The 20,432-nt window shown below is 42.0% G+C and overlaps 1 protein-coding gene across 3 annotated transcripts; it reads left to right on the forward strand.

The window, feature by feature from the left end:
• The first annotated feature begins 1,748 nt into the window (after positions 1–1,748).
• SVBP (small vasohibin binding protein) lies at positions 1,749–14,706 on the forward strand. Of its 3 annotated transcripts, none has more exons than XM_024234074.3 (3): positions 1,749–1,956; positions 2,567–2,716; positions 11,524–14,706. In XM_024234074.3, exons 2-3 carry the CDS (start codon positions 2,603–2,605, stop codon positions 11,608–11,610), a joined length of 201 nt encoding a protein of 66 aa, XP_024089842.1. In that variant the 5' UTR covers positions 1,749–1,956; positions 2,567–2,602; the 3' UTR covers positions 11,611–14,706. The 3 variants fall into 3 exon arrangements, with proteins under 3 accessions (XP_024089842.1, XP_054392844.1, XP_054392854.1); XM_054536869.2 differs by lacking the exon at positions 1,749–1,956 and adding an exon at positions 2,103–2,245; XM_054536879.2 differs by lacking the exon at positions 1,749–1,956 and adding an exon at positions 2,282–2,393.
• Positions 14,707–20,432: the final 5,726 nt, after the last annotated feature.

Genomic DNA, 20,432 nt, shown 5'->3' on the forward strand with positions numbered 1-20,432 from the left:
CCCTTTCCCAAACCAACTCATCACACCTTCTCCACTTTCAGCAGTGGCTCAGTGGCACCACTACTTTTCCAGTGTTCCATGTGGCTTTTCCACTCTTCCATTCCCTATAGCTGGTCTGTTTTTAGCTGGCTTCTAAAGGTCCTGCCCTGTCTCCAGCTGTAATCTAGTTCATAGCTTATATGAACATTATAAACCATATCATGTGACACAAATGTAAAATACCAGTACTACATCAAGATTACTGAAATAGACTCTAACTTGGTTACTTTTACTAATAATAATCAAATCAGCATTTGTATAGGGTTTTAAAAAAGACATTTATTGTACTTTCCTCTTATGGCTAAAGTATAAATGTTTAACTGTAGAAATTTTGGAAAAGCTGGGCGCAATTGCTCACATCTGTAATCCTAGCACTCTGGGAGGCTGAGGCAGGAGATCACTTGAGCCCAGGATTTCCAGATCACCCTGGGAAACATAGTGAGACTCCATCTCTACAAAAAAATTTTTAAAAATTAGCCAGGCATGATGGTGTGTGCCTGTAGTCCCAGATACTTCGGAGGCTGAGGTGGGAGGATTGCTTGAGCCCAGGTTACAGTGAGTTATGATCGCACCACTGCACTCCAGCCCGGGTGACAGAGCAAGACCCCATCTATTTTTTTTAATTAAATAAATAAAAAATAAACATTGTGCAGCAGATCTCTAGAACTTTTTCACCTTACAAACCTAAAATTCTATACCCTTTAAACAATTCCTCTTTTCCCTCTCTCCTAGCCACTGGCAGTCACCATTCTACTTTCTGTTTCTTAGACTTTGATTGCTTTAGATACTTCATATGAATGGAAACATGCAGTATTTGTCTTTTTGGGGGGTTGTGCTCACTTTTAAGGCTTTTGATACCTAGTACTAAACTGACCTCCAGAAAGGCTGTTAACTATTTACAGTTTGACTGGAAGCGTGTGTCCATCTGGGCTGAGTTCATTGCTTGCTTAACATCTATCAGTTGTTTCAATTCTTGCCAGTTTGATCGAAGAACAAATAGTGGACCCAAACAGGGTTTCACTTTGGATAAGGCCATTGTCCTATGAATCCTGGCTGAAATACTTGCTCCAGCACTTAGGAGCTGTGTGACCCGGGACAACTCACTTAACTTTTCAGTGCTTCTGTTCCCTTATGTGTAAATAGGGATAATAATATACACGTATACATTATATACACTTATTATGAGGAATTAGTTAATAAATGTGAAGCTGTAAGAACAGTGCCTGGAATATAGTAAGCCCAAATGTAAGGTAGCTATTATCATTTTTGTCAATCCTTGCTAATGTAATACATGGAAAATTACAGCCAGCTGTTTTAATTTACATCTCCTCGGTAATCAGTTGAACGTGAATGTTCTCTGTATTTATACTGGCTATTGGTACTTCTGTCAAGATTTCCTTTTTCAAAGCACTGTGGCAAAAGGGATCTCACTTGATCCTCTCAATAAACTCATGAATGAAGAAGGTGGCAATCATCAATCCCCACTTTTCGAATTAAGAAATTGAGCCTCGGAATTCGAATTCTGAGCAATTCCAATTCCAGGATTCAGATCTCACCCTCTAAAACCTAGTAGCTGTTGCAGAAAATATAACGGGAAACAGCCTTTGTTAGCCGTAAACACCACCCACCCCGGCGTGGCTCCGCCCCTGCCCCGCCACGGCACCGGCTTGCCCCGCCCCGCCCTCTACGCGGTTTTCCAGACATCCTCTCTGCGCACGCGCGGCCGCTCCCGCGGGCGGAAGCCTCCTGGCGCTCGGCCCTCCGCCCCTCCCACCGGCGCGCGGCCCCGCCCAGGACGAGGGGCGGCGGGCGGGCATCGCTGGGTCGAGTGGTCGGGAGAAGGCGAGGATTACCCTCCCGGAGGCGTTGTCTGCGACTCGGCGGAGGCTCCAACTTCCAGCGGCCCGGTCGGGAAAGGTACAGACTCCCAAGCCCCTCGGTCGGCGGCTCCAGCGGCCGCCATTTTCCTCCAGGAGAGGGAAGACGGCAGGAGGCGGGGGCCGTCCCCTGGGGCCGGGCGGGCCGGGGCGGGGTCGGGGGCCGGGCGGCGGGGGGCGGGCCCGGCTGGCGATGGGGCCCGGCCCCCTGGCCCCAGGAGCTGCTGCTGCGGCAGAGTTACGCCGGCCGCGGTGGGAAAACGCTGGGCGCCCTGTGGGTCTCAGCGTCCCATTAGGACGGTTCCGCGCTGGGTGCCGCACGCCGCAGAGTGGGCAACGCTTTCACAGGGGTCTTCGCATTTCACCCGCACACAGCAGCTCCTGGAGGGAGGCTAGGATGACACTGTTAGCCCATTTTGCAGACAGAAAACCAAGGCTCAGAGTGGGGAGGAGACTTGCCCAGGGACACCCAGCGAGGTTGTGGCGTTGGTACTCGGTTCCTACTCCCCCACATCCAGCGCCCTTGCCACCACACCACTCTGCCTCACCTGGCAAAGGATGGGGCGGAGCTAAAGGGTTAGAGGAGTAACCGGCAGGGTATTTTTTGTTTTGTTTTGTTTTTAAGATCTGCCTCTTTCTGTACCACCCAGATCAGAGCCTCCTAAGAAATATCCAGAAGTCAAGCCATGGATCCACCTGCACGTAAAGAAAAAACCAAAGTTAAAGAATCTGTCAGCAGAGTTGAGAAGGCCAAACAGAAATCAGCCCAGCAGGAGCTGAAGCAGAGACAAAGAGCAGAGGTGAGATTAAGGCGGAGGCTCTGTATGCCTGTAGTCTGCTGGAGATGATGCTGGAATAGAGAAACAGCAGAAAGGAGAACTGACAGCGAGCCGTACTTGCCTCCAGGCAGGATGGGTGTTCTCCCAGGTTTAGAGGGGAGAACACTGAGGTTCAGAATGGTGAGGTGGCAGCCCAGAATCACATGCCAAGTTAGTGTCAGAACCCCAGTCTGGTGCGGAGCTTTTGTGGTAAGAGACCCAAGGGAAGGAAGAAAGGAAAAAAAATGATACGTGAGGGGAAAGAAGGGGTCAGAATGAGAGAGAGCACGCAAGTGTCAGACACCCGCAGTACAGATGTTCTGGATTTGGTGCGGAAAGTAGCTGCTCATGCCAGGTAGAGGCCCAAGCTTTAAACTCACCAGTGTGTTCCTTTGTTCTCTCAACGATTACAATCAACTTAAGAATAAAAAGCTTTAAACTTTACCCTGCCAATATTGAGCCACATACAGACATGATTATTTTATTTTAGTATTTAATGTCAGGGAAAATCTTGTTGGTCTCTTTTTCCCTCTTTGTTTTGTTTATCTGTCTGCTTTGTTCATTTCCTGTCTTACATCCTTTTACCTCCTCATGGACAACTACTTTTTTTTTATACTTTTACATTCAAATATATTAATAGATATCCTTGAACAATATACAATAGTATTTTAAATTTTTACATTAATAAAATTCCTGCATTTTATTTTGCATTTTTTGCTTACATTATGTTTTTTAGAACTATTCATGCCAATATAAGAATCTAGTTTATTCTCATTAATTTTTATAATAGTCTATTTTATGCATCCATTTTACTTAGTATATTTATTCATTCTTACAGGGATGCACATTTAAATTATTTATAGTATTTTTTGCTATTACAGACATTGCTGTAGTGAAAAGCTTTTAGGTGTCTCCTTTGGCACCTGCCTTAGAATTTCTATAGGGTATTTAACTAGAAAAATTACTGGGTACATTCTCAATTTTACTAGACATTGCCACATTGCTTTTTTTTTTTTTTTTGAGATGAAGTCTCTTTTTATTTTTTATTATTATACTTTAAGTTCTAGGGTACATGTGCACAACATGCAGGTTTGTTACATACGTATACATGTGCCATGTTGGTGTGCTGCACCCATTAACTCGTCATTTACATTAAGTATATCTCCTAATGCTTTCCCTCCCGCCTCCCCCCACCCCACAACAGGCCCCGGTGTGTGATGTTCCCCTTCCTGTGTCCAAGTGTTCTCATTGTTCAGTTCCCACCTATGAGTGAGAACATGCGGTGTTTGGTTTTTTGTTTTTACGATAGTTTGCTGAGAATGATGGTTTCCAGCTTCATCCGTGTCCCCACAAAGGACATGAACTCATCCTTTTTTATGGCTGCATAGTATTCCATGGTGTATATGTGCCACATTTTCTTAATCCAGTCTATCATTGATGGACATTTGGGTTGGTTCCAAGTCTTTGCTATTGTGAATAGTGCTGCAGTAAACATACGTGTGCATGTGCCTTTATAGCAGCATGATTTATAATCCTTTGGGTATATACCCAGTAATGGGATGGCTGGGTCAAATGGTATTGCTATTTCTGGATCCTTGAGGAATCACCACATTGTCTTCCATAATGGTTGAACTAGTTTACAGTCCCACCAACAGTGTAAAAGTGTTCCTGTTTCTCCACATCCTCTCCAGCACCTGTTGTTTCCTGACTTTTTAATGATTGCCATTCTAACTGGTGTGAGATGGTGTCTCATTGTGGTTTTGATTTGCATTTCTCTGATGGTGAGTCTCTTTTTTTTTGAGACGGAGTCTTGCTCTGTCACCCAGGCTGGAGTGCAGTGGCGCGATCTCGGCTCACTGCAACCTCTGCCTCCCGGGTGCAAGCAATTCTCCTGCCTCGGCCTCCTGAGTAGCTGGGATTATAGGCATGCACCACCGCCTTCACCTCCCAAAGTGCTGGGCTTATAAGCGTGAGCCACTGCACCTGGCCGATATTATCAACTTTTAATTTTTGTTAATCTGATTCATTCATTAAATATTGGCTAGGCGCAGTGGCTCACGCCTGTAATCCCAGCACTTTGGGAGTCCAAGGCAGGCGGATCATGAGATCAAGAGATTGAGATCATCCTGGCCAACATGGTGAAACCCTGTCTCTACTAAAAATACAAAAATTAGCTGGGCGTGGTGGCGCGTGCCTGTAGTCCCAGCTACTCGGGAGGCTGAGGCAGGAGAATTGCTTGAACCCAGGAGACGGAGGTTGCCGAGATTGTGCCACTGCACTCTAGCCTGGGCGACAGAACTAGACTCTGTCTCAAAAAAAAAAAAAAAAAAAAATTGACTGCTAGTATGTGCCAGGCACTGTTCTAGGAATTTGAGCCACATGATGACAAAGCAGAAAAGAATCCCTGTCTTCATGGATCTTGCATTCCAGCAAGGGGAGGCAGTAAACATAATAAGTAAACTTACTAGTGCATTTGAAGTTAATCTGTAAACTGAAATCTACCTTTGCGTTAAGGCAGACCCCCTGAGAGCTGTGGTCCTTTACTTTCCCATTCCCACCTGGATCCGGGTCCCCAGATGATGTGACTGCATTGTGCTTTGGTGAACAATATGAGGGTTGCTATAAGAAACAGCCCTGAAGCAGGAGAACAGAAGCTACAGATAAGAAAACCATTGATCAGAGAAATGGTGATATAGCCAAGGGAGCTCTCACTGGAGGAACAGAGCTATCTACACTTCCGTGTACAACAAATGCTCTGGGAAATGGAGAACCAGTTGCCAGCCCATATGTGGTTACCTCACACCAATCAAAAGTGACTGTGGAGAGCACCCCCAATTTGGAAAACCAAATGAAAATGCAGTATCTCTGTTCAGAATGAAAATTTTGAAGAAATTATAAATTTACCCATTGGATCGAAACCATCCAGATTAGATGTCACTAACAGTAAGAGCCCAGAAATTCCTTTGAATCCAATTTTGGCCTTTCGTGATGAAGGGGCGCTTGGGCCCCTGTCTCAGGTAGATGGTGTTCAAACACAACAGACTGCAGAAGTTAAATGCGTATTTTTTCTGAAGAACCAAAGTCAAAATTTAATGAGAATTTCTATAATTAATGGAATTCCTTTCATGCTGTAAAAGAGCATCCCTTCTTCCAGTTTTCTAAAGATTTCTTGACCATCATTTTGAAAAGATTTATTTAAACTAGCTAAAGACAACAGACAGGATAGCTTTCCTAATAATTTTCGTCAGTAGAAAAAAAATACTCCTCATTCTTCAGTACTTTAAAATGGCTTTTTCCAGTGTGCTCTTTCTTAGCAAATTAGTATTTTTCTGCATTATTTAAAAGACAAGAGCATTTGGCTATAAAATGATTGACTAGGATTGACTAGGCATGATTTTTTTTCACATAAATAGTTTGGTCTTAAAGCTTAACAGCTTAAAATTGGCAAAAAAACTTTTGCCTTTTACCGTGTAATACTTGAAAAGTAAGTACCTCTTTGCTACAAGTAGAATGAATAGGGGAAAAGTTTCAGCCTGTTTTTTAAAAAATATTATTGTAAAGAGCTCTATTTGTAGAGGCAAATTATAGGCAGATTACCAGTTTCTTATAAATACAAACTTGTACATGGACATTCTGCAAACCCAGCTGTCACATTCTTGTAACTACTTTTGCAAAAGCATACTAAAAGGTTTTAAAATGTGAAAAAACATTATTTTTTCAGAGCAAGAAAATAATTTACTGTTGTCTTAAATAATGTATAGTTTTTCCAGATAAACTAATCAAATAAATTAGAACAATGTGACAACATTGCAAATTTGTCATTAGATGCATTCCTTCTAACGTTACCAGGGGAGGATGTTACTGATGATTCAAGGCTGTTTCTGAAGTCTGTATGTTGCTACTGTCCCCAGTGATGCTGGGACTTAACCTCTGTCCTACTTGATCACAAATTATGTTAGGGGGAAATAAAGATTTAATATTTCATTAAATAAAAAAGAAATTTGGTTTTGCTCATTTAAGAGCAACAAGAAAATGGTGGCATGCTGACTGTGTTTGGCCGCAGGCACGGACCTTCATGGAAGTCCTTGCTCCGCATGGCATCCGCCAGCTTTTCACCTTTCATTCTTATTCTTCACTTTTGCTGCCGAGCCTAGCTGTACAAACTTGCGCTTTCATTTGCTAGTGTAAATTCCATTTATTTTACCATTTTAGAGACTACTAATGATTAAATGTAGGAGAGGACACACATGTTTTTATGTGGAGTGTTAAGAAAGATAAATTTATACCACTGTAATGTGCTGGATTTATTAAAAGAGATTGGTTAAACTGCTAGGTTGAATGAGAGACTTCCTCTATTGTACTCTTTTTTTTTTTTTAATCCAAGGATATTGTCTTTAGTAACAGCTTGTAACTTGTTAAAACATTAATTTGGGGTTTTTCCCTATTCTTAGTTGTCTATGTACACATGGTAATTATGTTAAAATCCGTTTTTTAAAAAAACAGCCCTATGAAACTGTCCTCTGTGCATATTGTAAGGATAGATGTTGAGGACATTGTTCATGCCCTTATTGACACCCTTCTGTAAAGTTCTACAGGTTAAATTTATTTGTCTGACTTCAAATCTCAGCTCCTCCATAAATCCCAGTTCTTCCATGTGACGTTGGACAAGATACTTAACCTCTCTAAACCCCCAGTTCATCAGTTCCTCCTTGGTAAAATGAGGATAACATCTACCTCAGAAGACCATTAAAAGGAATAGAAATACCACGTGTAAAGCCTGTAGCGCAGTACTTGGCAGAGGAAGCATTTGATAAATAACAGTGATTACGATCAGGAATAATCTTGTGTTTCCAAGCAGGCAGCCTGCTCTTATTGTGTGGACCCTAAATTGAACAACTGCTGAGTTCCTGTTGACCTGCTGAAATGCAACGTTGCTGCACTCTGGCAGCAGCTGGCCCCGTGCAGCTCTTGAGACGTGCCAGGACCGAGCCAAGCCTACACATGCATAGCCACATGTAGTCCTCACACCAGGGTTCCAAAGCAGGAGTTGTTGTGACTCCCATTTAGCCTTGGTTAATCCGATATGTAAAATATATGGCCTTGTGAGGTAGGCAGTATTATCCTCACTTTAAAGTGATGTGAGTAGAGTCCTGTAGTTAAAGAGGGGCAGGCCTGTGGTCTAAACATCTTCTGACCTTTGTCTGTTGTTTTTTGCCTTGCCCCCTACAGCTGCCTTGCTGTTTTTTTCTGTTTGGTTGGTTGGTGGTGTTGTTTTGTTTTGAGACGGAGTCTCGCTCTGTCACCCAGGCTGGAGTGCAGTGGCACGATCTCGACTCAGTGCAACCTCCGCCTCCCAGGTTCAAGCAATTCTCCTGTATCAGCCTCCCGAGTAGCTGGGATTACAGGCATCCACCACCATGCCTGGCTAATTTTATGTTTTTAGTAGAGATGGATTTTCACCATGTTGGTCAGGCTGGTCTCAAACTCCTGACCTCAAGTGATCCGCACACCTCGGCCTCCCAAAGTGCTGGGATTACACGTGTGAGCCGCCGCACCCATCCTGTTTTTTTTTTTGTTTTTAATCTTTATTGCCTGGAATGTAATGCAGCAAGACCCTTTGTGGGGAGAAGAGACAGTTTCTATTCAATTCTGCAGACGCCAGATTCCAGAAAGTGAGATGCGAAGGAGAGATGTGGGAGGTGAATAGGAACGGAAGGCACATTGGCAGTGGAAGCACCGTTTGACACTGTTAGGGTCCATTTCCTTCTTGACCGAGAGTCATTCTTTGGCCTGGACACCCTGACCCATTGTGAGTCTCTTCTTTCTCCTACCATCTTGCCTCCTTGATCTGGAGGTCTCTGAGAAGCTATTTAATTTGCGTCTCAGTCCCTAGCACAGTAATGTGCAGATTAAAAATGCTCAGTAAATACTTACTGAATGAAGCAAGCAGAGGTTTTCAAATATATATGTATATATGTGGGCCCGGGCACAGTGGCTCACACCTGTAATCCCAGCACTTTGGGAGGCCGAGGTGGGCAGATCACGAGGTCAGGAGATCGAGACCATCCTGGCCAACATGGTGAAATCCCGTCTCTACTAAAATACAAAAAATTAGCCAGGCGTGGTGGCGCACACCTGTAGTCCCAGCTACTCAGGAGGCTGAGGCAAGGGAATCGCTTGAACCAGGAGGCGGAGGTTGCAATGAGCTGAGATCAGGTCACTGCACTCCAGCCTGGTGTCAGAGCAAGACTGCTCACAAAAAAAATGTGTGTGTGTGTGTGTGTTGTGTTAAAAGTATATTTATATAATGTGTGTATGTGGCTTAAGAATAAAACACCCAACTATAGAACGTGACCAGTAACTGGGAAGCTTTGTGTACCCCTTTCCTGGTCATGTACCTCACCCTTCCCACCAGCAGTACCCTCTTTGCTGTATTTTATGCTAATCATTCTTGCTGTTCTACGTTAATTTACTGTCTGTGTACCTCTAAATATTTTGTAGTGTAACAATATATTGTTTTGCATGTTTCTGAACTTTTATATATATTACCGTGACTGGCCGTCTTCACTCAGCATTTTTTTAACCATTCAAGTTTATTTATTTTTATTATGGTAAAATATACATAAAATTTACCAGTTTCATCAGCCGCATTCTGTGTTTCAGGAATCATTTGTGGTAGTGTTAGTAACTATTTTCATCACTGTGTAGAATTCCATTTTTCTTAAAGATGACAGGATCATTCAAGCTTTCTAGTCAGTTTCGATCATTTTACTTTTCCTAGGAACTTGTTTCATTTAGGTTGTCAAATGTGTTGGCACAGAGTTCATAATGTTTCATTTTCATTTCTGTTATGTCAGTAGTTAAGTCTTCTTTCTAGTTTCTAATAATGTTTATTTGTGCCCACTCCCTTTTATGTTGATCTGTCATGTCAGAGGTTTGCAAGGTGTTTTTTAGTATTTTCAAAGAACCATCTTGCAGTCTTGGTGATCCTCTCTATTGTAGGTTTGGTTGCTTTTTCATTCGTTTCTGCTCTTATTTTGTATTTTCTATTTGTCCCACTTCTAAGTTTCATTTTTTCCCCCTTCCTTGTCTTTTCAATTAATCAAGTTATGGCTCCTCTACACACACACACTCTCTATCTTTCATTTTTTTCTTCTACAAATTAGGAAGTTTTGTGATCTGTTTCTGTTCTTAGTGGATGGATTAATTAAGGATAAAGAAAGATGAGGAATAAGGTGTAGTTACCCTGCCTTTCACCTGAGGATGTCTCTTGCCATCTTCTTTCCATCACCACTGCCTGCTGTAGACGATATTCCCACGACCTCCTTTCTGGACTGTCGTAACAGATGCCTCCTAAAGCACAGATAGAATCACGTTGCTTATGGCTGGGCACAGTGGCTCACGCCTGTAATCCCAGCACTTTGGGAGGCCGAGGCAGGAGGATCACATGAGGCCAGGAGTTGGAGACCAGTCTGGCCAACATGGTGAAACCTTGTCTCTACTGAAAATACAAAACTTAGCCGGGTTTGGTGGCTGGCACCTGTAATCTCAGCTACTTGGGAGGCTGATGCAGGAGAATTGCTTGAACTTGGGAGGCAGAGGTTAGAGGTTGCAGTGAGCTGAGATCATGCCACTGCACTCCAGCCTGGACAACAGAGCAAGACTCTGTCTGAAATATATATATATATATATAGCTTATATATATAAGCTATATATGTACGTACATATATATGGCTTATATATATAGGCTATATATACTATATATATACTATATAGTATATATACTATTAGTAGTATATACTTTGGGAGGCCAAGGTAGGAAGATCTGTCATGTCAGAGGTTTGCAAGTATACCATATACTATATATAGTATATATACACTATTAGTATATATAGCTATATAGTGTATATAGCTTATATATATACTGTATACAGTATATATAGCTTATATACACTATATAGCCTATATATACTATATAGTATATATACCATTATTATATATATGTATACACTTCGGGAGGCTGAGGCAGAGGATCTGTCATGTCAGGTTTGCAAGTATAGTTATATATATTAGTATATATAAGCTATATAGTATATATAGCTTATATATTATATATATACTCTACTTATAACTTATATAAGCTATATATACTATATATATATTCATATTGCTCCCCTGCACACTTATCTTTGCTGGCTCTCCAGAATCTGCCAGATAAAATCCAGATTCTTTGGCATGACGTTTAAGACCCCAACATAATTTTCTTGCTTTCTCCAGCTCCCCAACCCCTACTCTATAATATCCTTTATATTGGCATACTTGAAGTTTCCAGAACAGACTCTATACTTTTCCATTATATTTATTTACACATAATATCCTCCCCCACCACCTGTCATGTCCCATGATAGATTTTAAGCTGAGATGGCCAATTTGCAGCCTTACAGAACTAGACCAGATTATTTGTGGATAAATCTGCTCTTCCTATATGTGACTTCTACTTCACTGGTTCCTCAATCTGAATTGGCCACATGCTTGCTGAAGAGACTTGTTTTCTTCTTAAGGGATCCTACTAAGCCCTTAAAGACCAAATCAAGCCACCAGCATCACTGCTGCTTTCTTGATTCTCCAGATGGAACTAATATCTAACTTTCCTATTCCCAGAGCATTGTCCCTGCATTACCACTACTGGTGAAATTCTGGTATTTTCAGAAGGCACCACCTGTTATGTCAGAAGATGCGTTGTGCAGCTGCTTCCATTGCTAACAGATGTATCTCTTTCTCTTATTCAGATCTATGCCCTCAACAGAGTCATGACAGAACTGGAGCAGCAGCAGTTTGATGAGTTCTGTAAACAGATGCAGCCTCCTGGAGAATGAGGCCCCAGGTTCAAACCAGATGGGATCCTGAGAGCTTTGTTTGAGAGGGTGTTGCCAGTTTTAAGCTGAGATGGCCCATTTGGAGCCTTACAGAACTAGACCAGAAGACATTTGTGGATAAATCTGAACTCACTTCCTGTGTGTAACTTCTAACTTCACTGGTCCCTCCAATCTGAATTGGCCGCATGCTTGCTGAAGAGACTTGTTTTCTTCTAAGACAGTGGCTTTGTGTTTTGGGTTTTTTAAAAAAAAACAAAAAAACACACACAAAAAAACACTTTTTCTATGTTTGAGAAAAATCAGTGTTTCTCATGAAACTCTATCTTCTCCAAAAATACAAATAAAATACTAATAAAATGTTCATTTGCTCATTAGCAAGTGCCTAGCCATAGAAAATGGAGTACAAAGTAATGTAATAGGTAAGAAAAGTTGAGGTGAGCAGAAGGCACCCTCTCTTCTTCAGGAGCTTGGCAGAGAGGAGAGAAAGAACATGACTGCTTCCGGTTTTCATTCTTCCTGGGGCTAAAACTTTGCAGACCCTGCTGATTTCTAGTTTGTAGGCACACAGATAGAAATATGTGACCCCTTTACTCCCAGATGAGTCACTAGTCAGGGTTAGAGGCCTGAAGCTAGGATTCCCTCACCGGTGATGTGGAGAGCTAGCAGCAGGCTTGCATCAACAGCAAGAGGGGAGTGCAGGTGCTTTTTGTTTTTTGTTTTGGTGGCTGCCTTATCAGACCTAGAAATGGATTTATGGTGGAAGTATTCAGATGTCCCTCAGAAACCAGCCACCAGCCCTCCGCCATTCAACTGCCATTTTTAGGTGTAGAAATGTAAGGCTGTTTCTGCTGCTGACGTTTGTATCAAGAACGGTAGTTCATACCTGAATGCTTAGCTGTAGAGTTATTTTAATGCTGAGCAAAAGAAGAGATTGTTCTTCCAGGATATTTCATTTCCAGAAATTCCTTGGGAGTAGGGGGAGGAGGACTTAAGAGAGCTGAAAAAATACCACTCAGATGGGGCAAAGAGCCAGACCACTGCCACCTGCTTTCCTCTAAGCTGGAAATGCTGGAAACACCTCAAGCTGTCCCTGTCTTCTCTTCTCCCTGCTGCCTCTGAAGTCACTGAGAATACTTTTCCATTGCTCTGGCATATTTTAGGAGTAAACTGGGCAGTTAATGGGATGTTAAACATTCTACCATTGTGGAGAATGTGTTTTTATAGCCCAAGTTATAATTAAGGATAATCTCTACATAGATTATTTCCACAAATGGTAATTAGGTTCTGTAGCATCCTGCTAAATTTGGTTGAATGGAGTTTTGTGTTTTCAGAGAAGTAGGGGGTTGGAGGGAGCTGTCCCTGTAAACATACAGAAATACTGTCATATGCTAAAAAGAGCAGTTTTGGAGCCAAATGACCTGGGGTACCCAACTACCATTTATCCTCTCTGAACTGCACTTTTCCTATCTACATAATGGAATGATATTTTCTTCCTCTCAGGAGTGTTGTTGAGAAATAATGTATGTAATAGATACTCAGTGTCTTAGTTCACTTTGTGCTGTTATAACAAAACCTCAGATTGGGTTTGGTTTTTGTGGGTTGGTTGGTTGGTTGGTTTTTTGAGACAGGGTCTGGCTCTGTTGCCCAGGCTAGAGTGCAGTGGCACGATCTCGACTCACTGCAACCTCTGCACCTTTGCTTTCTGGCTCAAGCCATCCTCCCACCTCAGCCTCCTGGGTAGCTGGGACCACAGGCTTGCACCACCACACCTGCTAATTTTGTATTTTTTTGTAGAGACAGGGTCTGACTTTGTTGCCCAGGCTGGTCTCAAACTCCTAGCTCAAGTGATCCACCCGCCTCAGCCTCGCAAAGTACTGGGGTTACAGGGATGAGCCAGCATACCTGGCCTAGATTGGGTAATTTATGAAGAACAGAGATTGGTTTCTTACAGTTCTGGAAGCTGGGATGTCCAAGGTGGAGGGGCCCACATCTGCTGAGGGCCATCTTGCTACATCATCCTGTGGCTGAAGGTGAAAGGGCAAGGGAGGAAGAAGGAGGCCAAACTTCAGCCTTTTATTAGGAACCCACTCCCAAGATAACTAGCCTACTCCAGCAATAACAGACAGCATTAATCGTTCATGATGGCAGAGCCCTCATAACTTAATCATCTCTTAAAGTTTCCACCTCTTAACACTGTTGCATTGGGGATCATTTCTAACACACGAACTTGGAGGGACATATTCAAACCATAGCACTCAGAAAATGTTACTTCCCTTCCCAGCCACCTTTCAGATTGTTTCATGGGAAATGTTTTCAGATTTCACATAACCAGGAAAGACATGATCATTGTCTGGAAAGATTCTTAGTTGGGAACTGCTTGTATTAACATCTCTTAGCCTTGGGTATATTCTTGTCATGGAGAAACACTCTAGTAGGGCACAGGTGGTTGTAAAATCAGTTTAGTAAATTATGACCAGCTTTTCTTTTTAATGAAATAACAAATTAGAAAATGCCACATGTGGGGCCGGGTGCAGTGGATCACAAGGTCAGGAAATCGAGACCATTCTGGCTAACAGGGTGAAACCCGGTCTCTACTAAAAATACAAAAAAAAATATTAGGCGTGGTAGTGGGTGCCTGTAGTCCTAGCTATTCAGGAGTGTTGGGAACAAGCCCCCCAAAATCTGGTCATAAACTGGCCCCAAAACTGGCCACAAACAAAATCTCTGCAGCACTGTGACATGTTATGATGGTCACAACACCCACACTGGAAGGTTGTGGGTTTACTGGAATGAGGGCAAGGAACACCTGGCCTGCCCAGGGTGGAAAACCGCTTAAAGGCATTCTTAAGCCACCAACAATAGCATGAGCGATCTGTGCCTTAAGGACATGCTCCTGCTGCAGTTAACTAGCCCAACCTATTCCTTTAATTCGGCCCATCCCTTCGTTTCCCATAAGGGATACTTTTAGTTAATTTAATATCTATAGAAACAATGCTAATGACTGGCTTGCTGTTAATAAATATGTGGGTAAATCTCTGTTCGAGGCTGTCAGCTCTGAAGGCTGTGAGACCCCTGATTTCCCACTTCACACCTGTATATTTCTGTGTGTGTGTCTTTAATTCTTCTAGTGCCACTGGGTTAGGGTCTCCCCTACCGAGCTGGTCTCAGCACAGGAGGCTGAGGCAGGAGAATGGCATGAACCCACGAGGTGGAGTTTGCAGTGAGTGGAGATCACGCCACTGCACTCCAGCCTGGGTGACAGAGCGAGACTCAAAACAACAAACAAAAAAAACTACCACATGTGGTAAGGATATTGTTTGGTGAAACTTTTGTTTTAGGCTTACATACACATGAATGTGTATACTGCATTTGACATAAAAATTATTCCTTACTGTGGGTTGTGGTAAAAAAAAAAAATCGAGATACAAGAGGATGCCTGAACCAAGACAGCAATGGGTCACCTTTGTATTCCCCCTTCCTGTTTTTTTTTCCCCCCTTTGAGTCAGGGTCTTGCTCTGTCACCCAGGCTGGAGTGCAAGTGGTACAGTCATGGCTCACTGCAGCCTTGAACTCCTGGGCTCAAGCAATCCTCCTACCTCAGCCACCCGAGTAGCTAGGACTACAGATGTGTTCCACCACATCCAGCTAATTTTTTAAAAATTTTTTTGTAAAGATGGGGAATCGCCACATTGCCTAGGCTGGTGTCAAACTCCTGGCCTCCCAAATGCTGGGATTACAGGCATGAGCCACCATACCTGGCCTTTTATTCACATTTTAGAAAGAAAAATATTTATCTTCTACCTCTAAGAAATACCAGCGTAAGGGGTCCAGAGGCCATGGTGTCCATAATTGGAATAACATTGAATGCTAAGGGTCTTATAAGCATAGTCAAAGAAAACTAGGAACATATCATCTCTGCTTACCTGCCCAGAATTCCCTCATCCTGATGTGGTCCATCCCCAGTTTCTCAAAGGTACAGAGATATTTTTGAAGCTTTACATCTAAAACCAATAATGACAACACTGACTTTGGAAGTCAAGCTGTCTGGGTTTGACTCTAAGATCCACTACTTGGTGATTGTGTGGGCAAGTGTTAATCTCCCTAAGTCAATACTTTTTTTTTTTTGAGATGGAGTCTTGCTCTGTCACTCAGGCTAGAGTGCAGTGGTGCTATCTCGGCTCTGCCTCCTGGGTTCAAGCAATTCTCCTGCCTCAGCCTCGCGAGCAGCTGGGATTACAGGCACCCGCCACCACACCTGACTAATTTTTGTATTTTTAATAGATATAGGGTTTCACTGTGTTGGTCAGGCTGGTCTCAAACTCCTGACCTCAAGTGATCCGCCCACCTCAGCCTCCCAAAGTGCTGGAATTACAGGCACGAGCCACCGTGCCCGGCCCCTAAGTTAATAATTCTTAAGTGTTTTGGTCTCAGGGGTTTTATATACTCTAAAAATTGTTGTATGTATCATATTTGCTTTATTAGAAGTTAAAAGCTTAAAAAATATTTACTAATTCATTTAAAAGTGGTAACCCATTATAGGATAACATAAATAACGTTTTTGTGAAAAAATTTCAAAAATAATCATTTAGTGAGAAGAGTGGCATCGTTTTACATTTTTGCAAATCTCTTCAATATCCAGCATAATGGAAAAAAGCTGAATTCTCATATCTGCTTCTGTATACTGGATTCTCATCTTGTTTTGGTTGAAATGTATGAAGAAAATGCAGCCTCACATTGATATGTAGTTAGAAAAGGGAGGAGTATTTTAATAGCCTTTTATGATCATTGTAGATAATCTTTAATACTATACCAAAACTCAGCGAGTGGTGGTTTCTTAAAGGTTAGTTGCAATATAGAATCTGATAGCATGTCAGTGATCTTTTTGTACTTTATTACATTAAAATCCTTTGGTCTTTGCATCTTTCCCTATGAACAGATCTTTCACCCATGCATGATTTTGTAACATCGTGCACTGATCATTTAGAAAATGTTGGTTCACCGAGTTATGCAGATTTTCCAAATGTTACCACATTGCATTACACAACGTCAGAAATATTTATTCATTAATATCCCCACTGATCTCACCAGAAAAGTCTGAGTATTGGAAAAGTGTCAAATGCACAGTGACAGTGAGTTTGGATACAAGTTTTCCAAAATTCTGCTTTTCACTTGGAAGCTTAAATTTTATCCTTGGCAACAAAAACTATTTCTTGAAGCAACAGGCTCTCTCTGTTTATATTTTCAGAAGGACAAGTCTGAGCAACCCTAGTCTGTCAATCGTCCTTTGGTGTTTCATAAGAAAAGAAGCGAGTTCAGCTCAAACTCAGACCAGTGCTTTTCCTCCAGAAAACCGTCATCACTGCAGTATGCAGCAGGAATGTTCTATGTGTGCTTTCCATTTCATTCCACAGAATATTAAAAAGATGTGTACTCGGACAGGCACGGTGGCTCATACCTGTAATCCTAGCACTTTGGGAGGCCAAGGCAGGTGGATCACCTGAGGTCAGGAGTTCAAGACCAGCCTGACCAACATGGTGAAACCCTGTCTCTACTAAAAATGCAAAAAATTAGCTGGGTGTAGTGGCGGGCACCTGTAATCCCAGCTACTCAGGAGGCTGAGGCAGGAGAATCACTTGAACCCAGGAGGCGGAGGTTGCAGTGAGCCAAGATCACTCCATTGCACTCCAGCCTGCGTGACAAGAGCAAAACTCCGTCTAAAAAAAAGAAAAAAGTGTACTCAAGGGTAAAGATTTGATAAAATTAATAATTTTTACTACTTCATCATGACATTCTTCAGTTTTTTGTTTTTTACCGTGAGCCTACAGCAGTGAAAAGTACAATAACTAGCAGTACTGTTTAGGGCCACTGCCTAGATTCAAACCAGAATGTCTGGCATGTTGTTCACCATTGCTTTGCTCCATTAGCAAAAATGTCATCAGAGTGACATTTTAGTCCCAGTTTTAGGATTAAGAAAACACGGTGGCTCACGCCTGTAATCCCAGCACTTTGGGAGGCCGAGATGGGCGGATCACGAGGTCAGGAGATCGGGACCATCTTGGCTAACACGGTGAAACCCGTCTCTACTGAAAATACAACAACAACAAAAAAATTAGCCAGGCGTGGTGGCGGGCGCCTGTAGTCCCAGATACTCGGGAGGCTGAGGCAGGAGAATTGCTTGAACCTGGGAGGCAGAGCTTGCAGTGAGCTGAGATCACGCCACTCCACTCCAGCCTGGGCGACAGTGTGAGACTCCGTCTCAAACAACAAAAAAAAACAGTTTTGACCCTGAAAGGGTCTCAGGAACCCCAGGGGTCCACAGACCACACTTTGAGAACTGCTGACCTAAAACCTGTGGTCACCTACCTCATTGGATTGTTTAGGGGATTATGTAAAATAGTAAAATTCAAGGAACGGTTACTGACACATAGTAAGTTATATGGTATAGTAAATGTTAACTATACATTTACTGTACATAGTAAATGTTAACTATACATTTACTGTACATAGTAAATGTTAACTATACATTTACTGTACATAGTAAATGTTAACTATTATTACTTTCTAAATTGAAATATGTATATATAGGAAGAGAAGAAGGCTAGAGGGGACAGAAAGCCATCTAACATTTATTTAACATATTTTACATGCCATTCATTATTCTAGGTGTCTTACGTTCATCCACATAAAACATCACGGTTGTTCAATCCACAAAACAACCCTGAAAGGAAGTAAATCCTCCATTTTACAGATAAGAAAATAGGCTTAGAGAGATTAAACGTTTTATTCAAGGTCAGGGCTAAAAGAGTAGCAGAATTCCCAGTCACTTGATTCTGCTTACCAGACACAGAAGTAGGACTTCAGGTTAGGAAGAAGGGACTAGAAGTTGACCAGGAGGGAAATCTACACTCTCTCAAGTTTAGGACAAAGAGAACTGCCTAAACCCCACTGGCTTCATGTATTCATTTGAGAAGTGCAGATTTTAAAGTCTTGGCCTTCTCCCTTGTTCCTAAGAGGAAGCCCAAGAAGAGACATTCTATTTTAGAAAACCACTATCTGAGGAAGTGAAGGCATTGAATGAGTAGCCTTAGTATCTGAGACCCTCAAGCCCATATAGAAGTATAACCATACTCTCAGAGAGGTGCAAGGAAGCACAGATCCCTCTGTTAACCAGCTGTCAGTTGACCTATAACTATCCTAGTGTCATTAACTTACAAAAAAAACTGGAGGCAATTAAGTATGAATTATTGCCGTTACAATCAAGCCATAATTTACACATCCAATTGGGTATTTTACTTTTCAAAGCTGTCCTCCTGGGGGTCTGTATATTTAACTCTGCTGCTGTCACTTAAAATGGACATGGAAATTCTCTTTCAGAATTGCATCTTTTTCCTTTTAACATAGTTTCAAATTTTAGAAACAGCCACAAGTCATTTGAGTCCAAATATGATACCTAATTTGATTTAATAATAGGATATAATTGGCTAATCTCAAATGTTAGGTTTTTGGAAAAAATTTAGTCAGTTCAGAATAAAACATGTTTTTCGCTTTTTGGTGGTGGTGTTGTTGAGCACCTATTTATTCAGGCATTGTTACAGCTGCTTGGTCCTTAAGAATTTATGTGAAGACCATTTTCAAATTGGAGTTCCTAAAATGCTTTAAGGGGAGCATCACACTGAAGTGAATGTACAGCACCACACTGAAATGAATGTACAGCACTGAAGGACATCATATTGAAATGTCTAAGCCCATGTATATTTGTAAAATTCTTACCACATTATAGTAACCTTGTATGTAACTTACTAGAATCCACAACTAAATCAATTCATATACAAAGTGAACATTTCTGAGTGCCAGGCACTATGGCAGATAGCAAAAATACAAAACCTAAACTGAAGGAGATATAAAGTCATGGGACACAGGCAAATCCATCTAACTAGGAACATATGAATGATTTAACAGGAGGGCACTATCTATTCTGTTACAGCCAAATCTTACTTTGGGTTTTTATTTTTAAACATCTAATTTGAGAATAGATGTATATTTACCACATACATTATTCTGGAAACTTAAAAAAGTTATATCCAGGGTAGAAGGTGTTCTGGCACAGTCTCTGAGGGGGGAGCAGAACCAGCCATCAATCCTTTTTTCCACGATCTGGGAGGTGGAATGTCTGTCTACACTGGGGGCTCAGTGGACCTGAGTTCTCAGTAAGGTACAACTTTGCCATGCAGTACTGTTTATTTCTATTTGATTTGGATTTTAGAATATGAAGTGGCATCTGAATAGCTAGGGTTTAGTAGTTTCCAGTGTAGGAAAGAAAATCCACACGAGATCCTGCAAGCCCGATGATGCCCTGTGTCACCAATGTCTCTAACTGCTAAACAAAAGCAAAAGGCAGCAGCTTTGAACTATTAAAATACAGAATGTTTAAGTTACAAAATCCTACACACATTCAAACTGGGCAACAAGAGAGTCCTGTGATTAGCTCTACTCTCAGAGCCAGAGTCTGCAAGAGTAAGAAATGCTTCAGGAAGCCCCACCAGGCAGGGCTGAGGCCGAGGCCAATACCAGTTCTGAAGGCTCTCACTCCTTTCCAAGGGATGGACCTTAGTAGCACACAGTCACCCAGCTGGTAACGGAGCTGGAACCCAAACCCAGCCCACACTGAGCTTGAGGCAGGGGGATATTCTGTTCTACGTGACATAAACAAGTATTGTCCGCAAGGGAGTCAGAACCCTGAATAAAGAGAAAGATGTGAAGGTCATTGACCCTACTTTGGTTTGCTCACTTCATGGCAACAGACATACCATATATCTAGTATA

This window comes from Pongo abelii, chromosome 1, assembly GCF_028885655.2.
Source record: "Pongo abelii isolate AG06213 chromosome 1, NHGRI_mPonAbe1-v2.0_pri, whole genome shotgun sequence".
Taxonomy (NCBI): Eukaryota; Metazoa; Chordata; class Mammalia; order Primates; family Hominidae; genus Pongo; species Pongo abelii.

What these genes read in the sequence shown, in the direction of transcription:
- SVBP (XM_024234074.3), top strand. Translation starts at nt 2,603, where the DNA reads ATGGATCCACCTGCACGTAAAGAAAAAACCAAAGTTAAAGAATCTGTC. An exon ending in AGCAGAGACAAAGAGCAGAG is followed by an intron (nt 2,717 to 11,523) that starts GTGAGATTAAGG and finishes TCTCTTATTCAG; the next exon opens with ATCTATGCCCTCAACAGAGT.